The 11589-nt window shown below is 35.9% G+C and overlaps 1 protein-coding gene across 1 annotated transcript; it reads left to right on the top strand.

The window, feature by feature from the left end:
* The first annotated feature begins 4633 nt into the window (after positions 1-4633).
* Positions 4634-6972, top strand: LOC112199413. Its single transcript, XM_024340434.1, has 4 exons — positions 4634-5614; positions 5702-5806; positions 5874-6353; positions 6859-6972. The coding sequence occupies exons 1-4, from the start codon at positions 4634-4636 to the stop codon at positions 6970-6972; spliced, it is 1680 nt and encodes a 559-aa protein (XP_024196202.1).
* The last annotated feature ends 4617 nt before the right edge of the window (positions 6973-11589 follow it).

Genomic DNA, 11589 nt, shown 5'->3' with positions numbered 1-11589 from the left:
TCAGATCTCAGAATATGTATATAACATATATTAACAAAAAATGTCAAACAATTTAATGAAACGCGAAGTAGTCCAGTTGGCCAAGTCACTGTCCATTTTCCACTCATGACTTGTGTTCGATCTATAGTAATCTCTTTTTTATTTATGTTTTTTTCATTTTTTTTGTTTTTCCTTTTTACATTCTCATGTCTTTTCATTTCTTTTTCGGCTAATTTTCCTATCTATTATGTTTTTCATTCTTATATATTATTTTTATTTGCCTTGTTATATTAATTTGACCAAATTTTTATAATATATTTTTTTATGTTGGAATTAGTAAGGCCTCATTTAGATTTTTGCTCCAGGCCTCCTCAACTTCAGGACCGGCCCTGCTGAGAAGCATTGGCTGATCCTGTAGCCTGTAGGTATCAAATAAGTATTTTATTTGTATGATCTTATTTAATTAATAGTGAGAGTGCTTTTGGATTCATTGGCTTATTTTCTAATATTATTTCTTATCTACAATATAATGCCAAAGTTGACTACTACAAAACCTTGACGGGAAGTGTGTATTGTTAAACCTGGAGGTATCCAATTGAAGGTAAATATGTGTTTATCAAATTAATTCTTGTATGTATTTATAGATTTTTTTTTTCCTCTTGCACTCTTTGTTCATAAGAGTGAAAAATGTTCAAATTTCTTCTTCCACTGCTGCCTTTGCACTAGTAATTAAGCTAGAATCTATACCAACAAGGTATCTATTGCTGTATGTATTTATATTGACTGCTGCCGGTGTGCATCTTTTTTAGCCAAATTCTAAATCGTTTTCGTGATATAGCCAGCAAGGTATCAGTGATTTCAATTATTGTTTGTTGATGGATTTTTTTTTTCTTTTTATCGCTCAACTCTTAACTTCTGGACAGGTGGCCTGTACTAATTCAAAGAAGTTGTGGTTTTTCCATAACTACTAATAATTATGGAAATGAGAATTCTCTTTTCTTTTTTCATCATCGGATGGTGGACAAGTATTAATGAAATAAATATACAAAAACTTAATAGTGTCCCATAGTTGCGGTTCACAACTCATGCTTAGTGGAAGATTTCCTTTGAGTACTATAAAGTGCTAAATATCATCTCTGAATGTAAAAAGCCTTTTAATCATTTGCCTCATTAAATGGCATGTCCCATTATCAGCCTTTGGGCTTCTTTTCAACAGCTTGGATTCAAATCCAAGCACAACCAGGCAATACCTTTTTTTAGCTAAGCATCCATGTCCTTTGTTAATATACCACAATGTTGAATTTATTTTGAATATGTTATAAGAATATTGACTGCAGTGGCCAATTTAGTTTGTGCGTATCCTGTAATACTAAAAAACCTGTTTACTTGCCGATTGATACCGTTTTGCAGATGCATGTGTACATCAAGTAGCGTGTCTGTGTGTGTGTGTGTGTGTGTCTGTGTCTGTGTCTGTGTGTGTGATATATATTTTAGACCCTTGAAGAACTGGTTTACACTAGGAAGAAGTTTGTTTATAAACTTGAATGTACTGCTTGGCTTTCAATCCATTCAATGGATGAGTTGTCGCACAACTGGATGAGTGTGTAAAGCTATTAGTACTGTCTATGTCTGGTAAAGGAACATACCATTTGCATGAGAGAAACACTACCTTTAAACCTGAACAACTGCATTGTTCTGACTATGGATTGAATATGGTAGTTGTTCTTATAAAAGTACTAGCATACTTCTGCTCTAATCTACCTCTTACATTCAATCTTTACCCTTTTTGAATAATTCTAGGTCCATGAGGGTGCATTTGGTTCTGTTGGTGATGATCAGTCACTTCGTAATTACTTGGAATCTCTGGGACAACATCAGTAACAAGCATGTCTGTAGTTGGTCATCAAAGAGAGAGAGGTGAGTGATGTGAAACCCCCCACTACCTCTCATGAAAACTTGTACAGATTTTACTTTATGTTTTGAAAGCCCATTTTTATTCATTCATATCCATCATAAATACTTATGTTCTACTGATGACACTTAGATGATTAAGAGTTGTGATAAATATTAGCCATTCTTTCATCAACCTAGAAGACACACATATTATACACTCGGCCTTCTGGAAATATACCTAGATGCATTTATGATTTTGTTTATCAAATTCAGGCTTTTGGCAATATTAACTTCTAGCTAGCGGCTGCTTTGTTTTATAATTGAAGATTGTTAGCTGCTGCTTTGTTATATATTTTTTCAAGGTTGTATTTAACATTTGACTCCAAAATTTGACATATAGGTAGGGCATTAAAGCATCAATTCAAGCTTGGTGAGCAGCTTGGTAAGCTTCTGTTTCTTCCTAGTCAGCCTTAGTGAGCAGCTTCTGTTTAATCTTGAAGTCAAGGAAGATAGCTGCCTGGTAAAGCTTAATTATCTTGTAAACTTTTTTAGAAGCTTCATTCCTTTTGTAACATTCATGAGAAAAATTAAAGTGTATCCCTTTTGTATAACCTTCATTCCTTTTTGTATAAGCTTTATTCCTTTTGTATAGTTTTTATCCCAAAAAAAAAAAAAATAAATAAATAAAAAAAATATTGGCATGCATATTGCAAGCCAGATTTTTTTTTTATTGATAAATAACACTTTTGCGACGGCGTTTTTGCCGTCGCAAATGACTTTTGGCGACGGAAAATAACTTTGTTAGCGGTTGGTGGCGTCGCTATTGGTATTGGAGACGGTATTTTTCAGTCGCAAGATTCTTGGCCGTTGCTAATACTCTTATGCAAGGTTTTAACTTTCTCCGAAACTGCCGAAATTTCCGTAAATTTGAAGTACCGAAACGAAATTCATATGCTATATCATTTCCGTCAGGAGTTTCCCGAAATTTATAGAAATTTTCCGTACATTTCCGCGAAATTCTAAATTTCCGAAATATCTACACACAGAAAATATATTTAAAAATTCAAACCGAAATTTTGTCCGAAATTTCTGTTAAATTCGTATTTCACAGTTTTCGACTTTTAGCTGACAAAATATGAAATTTTGATTTTTTTTTTTTTTCAATCCTCCTTCATAACACAGAAGCTCTCTTTCTATCATCCACCATATAATTATTAATTAACAAGGTATGTTGAAGGCTTTACTGTTCTTTTTACTAGTATTTTCTTAATGCGTGGGAGGATGGAGGAAGTATCTTGGTTTCTATGGCTTTTTGACCACCATGACCATAATGATGTCTTTTAACTTTTTCGTAGGCTTGGAGTTCAGTTTTCTCACAACAAAGTTTGAATGAGGCCATAGTACCTCTTTGCTTTTATCTGCTACCAAAGCACTCATGCTCCAAGTCTCCAACCACATCATGATTCTATTTGCAATCATGGCTGGATACACCTAAAAACCCATCAAGTCATGTTTGTTCACACTTCACACAGTACTTCACAATAATTCTAAATCTACCTATATGGCTATATCTATCACTCTCTCGTCTCTCCTATAACTTCTGATCACTAAATTCACAAAGCAAGCCGTAAACAAAATAGAGAAAGCAAAGACTGTGAAGAATTGGAAGAGATGCGAGCTGGAGCAGAGAAAAAGAGTTGAAGACTCAATACAATAATAAGCTTGGTTGATTTTAAGCTCTACAAGGTATGTTGAAATTTATATATATTGTTGGTTGCATGATTTATATATACGAAAAGGTAATTATATTTTAAATTGTTCCCTTGTTATGAGATTTATTATTTATGAAAATGTCTAGTAATCATGTTTTTGTAATTTATGAAACTATTTAGTATCACTCAGTAGATAAAATATTGTAGTCAGCACTCAGTAGATAATTTAATGGATGTAGGAAGTTAGAAACAATCAAAGATATTAATCTTATTTAGTGCCTACCTATATTCCATACATAAATTGTCAAGATGTGTTCTTCAATTAGTTTCAATAGGTAACTACAATATGAATACAAATTAAGATAATAATTTTAAACGTAATGAGAACACTTTAGTAGAAATAATTTGTTCATAAATTTTAGTTTGTTTTTTGTAGTTGTCTAGTTTTTTACATAATGGCAAGTTCTGACCCTGTGGGGAGCAAAAAAGACCCAACTTGGAATTATGCTTTTCCATATCAAGGCCAAACTAAAGGTACAGTATGCAAGTTTTGTAATACGGTCATAAAGAGTGGTGGTATCACTCGATTTAAGTTCCACTTGACTGGATTAGATTCTGCCAAGAATACACGAGTTTGTGATAAGGTGCCACCAGAAGTTCAAAAATTAGTAAAAGAATGGATGAGGAGAAAATGTACTGCAAAATATCAAAAGGATTCAATAATCCGTGATACTCGAGAAGAATTGCGATCAGGGTTATCACAACAATTGAACTCTGAAGATGAAGATGAAGGTTTTGTAGGTCAGCATGATGTAGATCCCCGTGATTATAAAGTTGCTATGAGAGCATCAAGACAATCAGAATGGGAAAGGGAGCAAGGTATAAGTAGAGGTGTTTCAGGGCCTGGAGGGACAAGTTGAAGCCAACCAAAATTTGATAGATCAAAAAGTGTACGACAAGAGCATGGAGACCAACCTCAAGCTTCATTCCCACAGTCACTCTATAAATCCAATGCTGCAAAACAAAAGAGCATCATTGACTCCATGTCAATGGGAAGCCTCAAGGAGAAGCTTGGTCGAGTATGTGGGAAGTTTTTCATATATATCAATGTCCCTGCGTACAAAGCAGAATCTCATGAGTACAAAAACATGATAATTGGAGCACAAGAGTGTCCAAATGTTCCTCCGCCAAGTTCGTTTCAGATAATGAACAAATATTTGGCCATGGAACATAAGGAAATAACTGAATATATAAATAGCCAAAGAAAAATGTGGAAAACATATGGCTGCACCATAATGGCTGATGGGTGGTCCGGTCCAACAAGAATGCAAGTTATCAACTTCATGGTTTACTGTAAGGGTAAGACTGTGTTTTTGAAGTCTGTCAATGCATCAAGTGATATAAGGGAGCACAAATACCTTGCCAAGCTATTTAAAGATGTCATTGATGAAGTGGGGAAGGAGAATGTGGTTCAAATATGTACCGATAATGGCTCAGCATTTGTGAAGGCTGGTAAAACATTATCGGAACGTTATAACTTCTATTGGACTCCATGTGCTGCACACTGCATCGACTTAATGTTTGAAGATATTGGTAAAAAGACAAAGGTAAGTGATATGATTACTATTGCTAGACTCGTGACTGTGTATATATACAATCACGGATGGGTGCTTGCTCTTATGAGAAAAATATGTAATGGTGATTTGATTCGACCAGGACCAACACGGTTTGCCACTAATTACATTTCTCTTCAAAGCCTTTTCCAAAAGAAGGCTGGACTTAAACAATTGTTTACTTGTGATGACTGGGTTACTAGCAAATATAGTCGAAGCAAGGTGGGAAGACGTATAGAGGAACTCGTTCTTGAAAACATGTTTTGGGACAATGTGCAAGCAGTGATTTCTATTTACGAGCCATTATACGGTGTTCTTCGAATAGTTGACACAGAGGTTAACCCGACAATGCCAATGCTGTATGATTTATTTAAGAAGGTGAGAACAAAGCTGGAAGAAGTCAGGAATACAGTTTGGGTCAGAAAAATCATCAACGATAGATGGTTTAAGCAATTGTGTCATCCATTACATGTAGTAGCTTATTATTTGAATCCAATGTTCCAGTATAGTGAAGGAATTGGTGATGATCCAGAGCTACTAGACGCCCTTCACTCAGTTTTTGCAAAGTTAGACCCAAACTCCATAGGCATCGCACAATTCGGAAATGAGGTAAATTTTCTATATTTGATTAATTGTTATTTTCATTTACGAACATTCATAATTCTTTCTCATGCAGATTATAAGCTTTAGAGACTCATCATACGGATTTGGAAGACCAGCTGCCATTGCTGCAAGGAAAGCAATGACTTCATATGAATGGTGGAACATGTATGGGGGTGATGCACCTACACTTCGTAAATTGGCAATGAAGATCCTATCTCAAACCACATCATCTTCTGCTTGCGAGCGAAATTGGAGCACATTTGCTCTTATCCATACGAAGCAAAGAAATCGTCTGGCACATAACAAACTCGAGCAAATTGTGTATTGTTATTACAACATGAAGCTACAATTGCGAGATGCAAAAGCCGCTGCAGATAGAGTTGCGGAGACCAGTTATTTAGACCTATTCAATATAGCTGCAGATATAGGTGCGGAGGAAACTGCTGATCCAATATACCATTGGGTTCGACCTTTACATTTAGATGATGTAGCAGGAAATCCAGATCCAAATATAGCAACTCATGCTCGTGGAATGGGAATTGATGTGGATAAGGTAATGAAGAAAGAAGTAACAGATCATTCTGATGAAAGTGATGGAAGTGGTTATAAATTATCAAGAGGCACTAGTGAAAAATCAATTGATGATGATGATGATGATGATGATGATGATGATGATGATGATGATGGTGATGGTGGTAATACTGGTGGTGGTAGCAGATATCATGCCTATGGTGGTAGTACACGTGATAACTCGTGTGACAATAGTAGTTATGACGACACTAATCATGGGGCGAATTATGGAAATGACAGAGGGAGTGGCAAATCATGGCACTACAACCAATATAGTAGTGATGATCATACTACTTATCCTGATGCAAATCGTGAATACAATTCTAGAGCTAGGGATACACAAGGAAGATGCGATAGCCATTTGTCTCTAAATGAGTTTGAATCACTTTCTTCAAGTCTTGGCTCAATGGACATAAGAACTCAATATAGTGATAACCCTAACCCATTCCATTCTCATTATCCTCATCATGAAATGAGTTCTACCTCAGAAAGTACTTACGGAATTGGATCAAGCTCACAAGGTGGAAGCACATATGGCCTTTTTGATCATTCTTCGTCCCAAATGTCGCATGCTTCATACAATGAAACACCATATTGGGTAATTCCACAATTTCCGATATATGGATTGCATGTGGGAAGAGATCAACACACATACATTACCCATGTGATGAAGTACCAAAATCATTTCCAAAATTCATGTACTTTTGAGCAGTATTGTATGATACTAAATGGGAGCAGTTCAATCACATGGATCGAACCACATCGTAGTAGCTCTTATTACTAATACTTTATATTGCTTTTGTTGTACTCTTGTTTATTTTGATTCACGGGGTTTTGGTATTACGTCCCCCCCCCCCCCCCCCCCGTTGTATTTTTCTAATATTTATTAGTGAAAAAGGTGTGATGGCCAAGCCTCCCACTGGGTTCCAGCCATCAAAAATAAATAAATCACATTCACATGATCAATATACATAACATTTATAATTACATATAGAATTATAGATAGTGTTTAGCAACTTACTACAGTTTTAGTTAATTACTCGTCGTCTCGTCCATATTAAATATCACAATTCTATTATTTATGTATAATTTTAGAGAGTTTACATTGTAAATAGGTTTATTATAGGTTAGTTAGTCTATGTAAAAGTTTCAATCAAAAATATCATTTTATACATGCAATTAATGTGATTTCTTTATTTTTAACAGAAATTTCCACCGAAATCGAAACTTTCTCTGAAATTTCCTTAAATTTGAAGTACCGAAATCGAAACCGAAACCGAAATTTGAAGTACCGAAACCGAAATCACATTCTTATGACGGCGCATTTGCCGTAGCAAATAGCATTGGCGACGCCTCCAACGGTGACAGAAGATTTGCTATCGCCAAAAGTCATTTGTGACGGCAAATGAAGTTCTAGAGACTGCATTGCGCCTTGGCCAATGCAATTTTTTTTGTAGTGCCAGGTCAGTGCCGGGGATTCTTACCTCCTTGTTTGCACGGGCATAAACATCAAGTTTGAAACATCTCCCTCTAAAGTCCCCTTGCTCAACTGCCATAAGAACAAAGAGAAAAGGAATATTAAGAATCACTATAACAGGAGACTGAAACAGGTAGATGGCAAGGAAGGGCATGGCCACAAGAAACTAAAGAAGACAATCAGATTGGTAAAGGTGTTATAAGTCATGGACTATCTAAGATCTCCCATATTAATGTCAATACTAAAATATTCAAAGAGGTTACTGTTTTTATTCCATCTTCCATTACCTTAATTACCATTTTTAAGCATGAGATCCTAAGGATGCCAATAAGTCTCAGATAATTAAGGTCATACCTGAAGCTCACCGATCTTCTCCATTAAGCTATCAAATTGTTCACTATAAGATTCTGTGATATTGTGCTTATGACTAGAGATGATATCAACCTGAAACATAATTAGGAAAGGTGTTAAAAGTCACATATTTGCAATCCCCTACCATACAGATTAGAACATACAAAAGAGGTTATATATTGTTTTCTATTTCGAGATGTTTCAAGCACGAAGAACTCAGGAAGTCAAGCAGATAGGTCCATTACGTGAATCTCTGTTATCCTAGACATTTGTGCACTATTAGACTCTTTGATATCAAGCTGATGACTACAATTCATTTCAACCTGCAAAGAGAATACCAAAAATTATAGATGCCATCAAGTAACAGATACCGATATTTAGTGTGTGACTAGCTCATTTATTTCTTAATTGACTCTTTCACCTCCTTGGTGTCATAAGGACAAAGGAAACAAGAAAGTAGGAATCGCTACAACAAGGGGATGATGACATAAGTTTAAGACTATATAAGGCAAAGAGATGTGACAAAAATTTTTTACCAACATGTAAAATTTAGCATAGCCAAAAGTACAAGGTTCAAAATCAGTGATGGCAGCACTAAGTCACATAATATTTTATCCAAAGTGTCAGACACATTGAATGCACGCAATACTTCAGCTCTAAGGCCGGGCATCAGTGCCTTTAAATGTGCATTCAATTTACGGGTGTCCAACTTGTTAAACGGTTCGTCACTGCTCACTTCCCTGAAGCATTCAATTTAAGGACCATAATGAATTAATGATTATATTGTCCATGATAATTGTGGGGCGGCCTGTAGTTCATAGCAATTTGGTAACCAATTTCTTCCTTCTCAATTACACCGAATTCTATATCTATAAAGTCCTAATGTCCAACTAAAATGGTCGCAAGCACTACATCATGCATTGTCAATACAAGGAAAAATTGATAAAGATAAGCAATGATATCGCAACTGAAATGAGTAAAGATAGCGAGTGCTGATATCATAAGGTATGTTTCATCAAGTCTCCACATCAAACACGACAGACCAAAACAAGAAAAGAGCTAGTTAGACCTCTATAGAAGGGTGACTGTTTAGTTAAAGACATAATTCCTTGCACAAACTAATAAAAACTTGCTTTATCGAAAAAAAAAAAAAATCATCCATAGAGTACATAATGTTTCAGTCATTCTAAACTTCCATACCTCAAGTTTGAAAAACATCAACCACGTGGTGTGGTGTGTTGGTCGAGCGGCCTAGTCTGGAACTCCCAGGTCTAGCGTTCGAATCTCAACTCCATCCCGTGGCCAGCAGATTTGAGGGACCTAGGTTGATTAAACACTAAGGTTCGTGCATATGCGGTGCAGTGATTAGTCTGGCTGCGTTGGGACACACTGCATGAGGGTGTATGTGTGGTTACTATTGTCGTCCAAACCTAAAAAAAAAAGTTTGAAAAATATCAGAATGGTATCTGAGATTCTAACCCCCACCGAATATTCGTACTTGGATCTGTTAGCTCTGTTACGAAGGTTACCAGGTGGCATAATTTGAAAGATGTTGAAAATATTAATGTGGCTATTCATGTAATAGCAATTAGTGTTGCATGATATACACCAATTAAGATTGATTGGTAATTAACATAATATAATTAGCGATTGATTGATTGTAATCAGATGAGTGATTGATGTAATCGTTAAATAGTTACCTTCTGTAAACCTGAGGTACTCCTATATAAACCTCATTGTGAGATGAATAGAATCACTCCATTTTCTCATACTTCATTCTCTGTGTCTAAACTCTCTCTCTCTCTCAAATTCTTTTACTATCGTTTTACAACACGTTATCAGCACGAGGACTGCATACCCAAATGCGCGTAAGTGTGAAACATCAGGTTCGTACCCAATCACCATGACGCATGAACCCCCAAATTTACTTTATTAATTTATTTGGTTGATACATATATATCTGTCGTATATATTTGTTCATGTTTTTGGATTTGATTGACATATATCATGACACATTGACATGTATGATTCCTATGTAATATTACTATAATGCCAGAAGCGTTTATTCAAATCATTGCCATAATAACGTGCATCATTTTCTGTTAATGTCGTATATTACGCTCATCACCATAATGATTTCATTATTGACTTTACGATATTTATTTACTTCATTACAATTTCTTAATGTTGTACATTAAGTTTACTGCCATAATGATTATGTAATATTTATGGGGTTAATGAAGCGTTAATGCCAGAAGCATTTAAGGGAAAAAAAGAGAGGTTAATGGTGAATATTAAATGAGACTGAGTTAGAAGCTCAAATCAAGCCCAAAGTCACAACAACAAATTTGAGCCAGAAGCTCAAGCCTACGTTGAAAGGCTAGAACCGAGGCTCACCACATGTTGCCATGACAAAAGTTATGAATCTTCTCAAACTAGGCTCATCCAGTTGGATGCGATGTCTAGCCAAGGTTCAGATGAGGGCGTGTACTTAAGTGAGCCTCGCTCCACCTAAACATCATCCTTCCTTAGCCGGTCGTATTCAATTGGAGTTACCTAAAGAGTTGAGTAATAACTTTTCATTCCTTGGTAGACCAGCCTGAGCCCAGCAGGCCCACTCTCCCTCAGTAGGACCTAGCAACCCAGCAGGTCTCACACACCATTTGACTTATGCATGAAAGCCTGGGTCACAAGCCCGCAGACTAAGCTCGATAGGCATCACTATCAAACCCACTCCTTCTTTGGTCCAGCAGAATCAAAATACACTACACCAATTTTTCAATCAGATGATAGTTTTTCACTGTCGTCTGATTATAGGGGATGTTGTTGTCTATCTCAATGCCATCTGATACATGAATCAGACAATACCACAAAACTGTCGTTTGATAATATTTAGTACAACATCAGTTACTATCCTGTCTGTTGTCTGAACACCAAGAAGAACAACAGGGGCTTATATACTTACTATTGTCTTAAGGTGTTCCAGACAACAGGGGCTTATATGCTTGTTGTTGTCTGAAGGATTGATCAGACAACAGGGACTTATATGTTTGCTGTTGTCTGAAGGCTTGGTCAGACAACAGGAGCTTATATGCTTGCTGTTGTTTGAAGACTTGGTCAGACAATATGTACTTGCAAATACCATTGTCCATCCATTATTGATACTATAGATTTCTCCAAAAAACTGTTGTTTGTTGTTTTGCTGGACAATGACTTTCTCGTTCTTTTAGTCCTTATAGTATTATAGTTAGATGGCTCATACAACAGTTTTTGTTAGGCATTTTATAATGATCAATTATTGGACAATAGTTTTTAGCTGGATGGAATGGCCTGAAAGACATTCAAAATGACATCACATCCAAAATACATTCATTTATATAAAAATCCAATA

Source organism: Rosa chinensis, chromosome 4 (assembly GCF_002994745.2).
Source record: "Rosa chinensis cultivar Old Blush chromosome 4, RchiOBHm-V2, whole genome shotgun sequence".
Lineage (NCBI taxonomy): Eukaryota > Viridiplantae > Streptophyta > Magnoliopsida > Rosales > Rosaceae > Rosa > Rosa chinensis.
This window is presented reverse-complemented; position numbering and strand designations above follow the sequence as displayed.

Bases quoted from the DNA above. Each gene is read 5' to 3' on its own strand.
- LOC112199413 (XM_024340434.1), top strand. From the start codon at position 4,634: ATGGGAAGCCTCAAGGAGAAGCTTGGTCGAGTATGTGGGAAGTTTTTC. The intron at 5,807-5,873 runs GTAAATTTTCTA...TTTCTCATGCAG, and splicing joins TCGCACAATTCGGAAATGAG to ATTATAAGCTTTAGAGACTC. The intron at 6,354-6,858 runs GTAATGAAGAAA...GTTCTACCTCAG, and splicing joins TGGGAATTGATGTGGATAAG to AAAGTACTTACGGAATTGGA.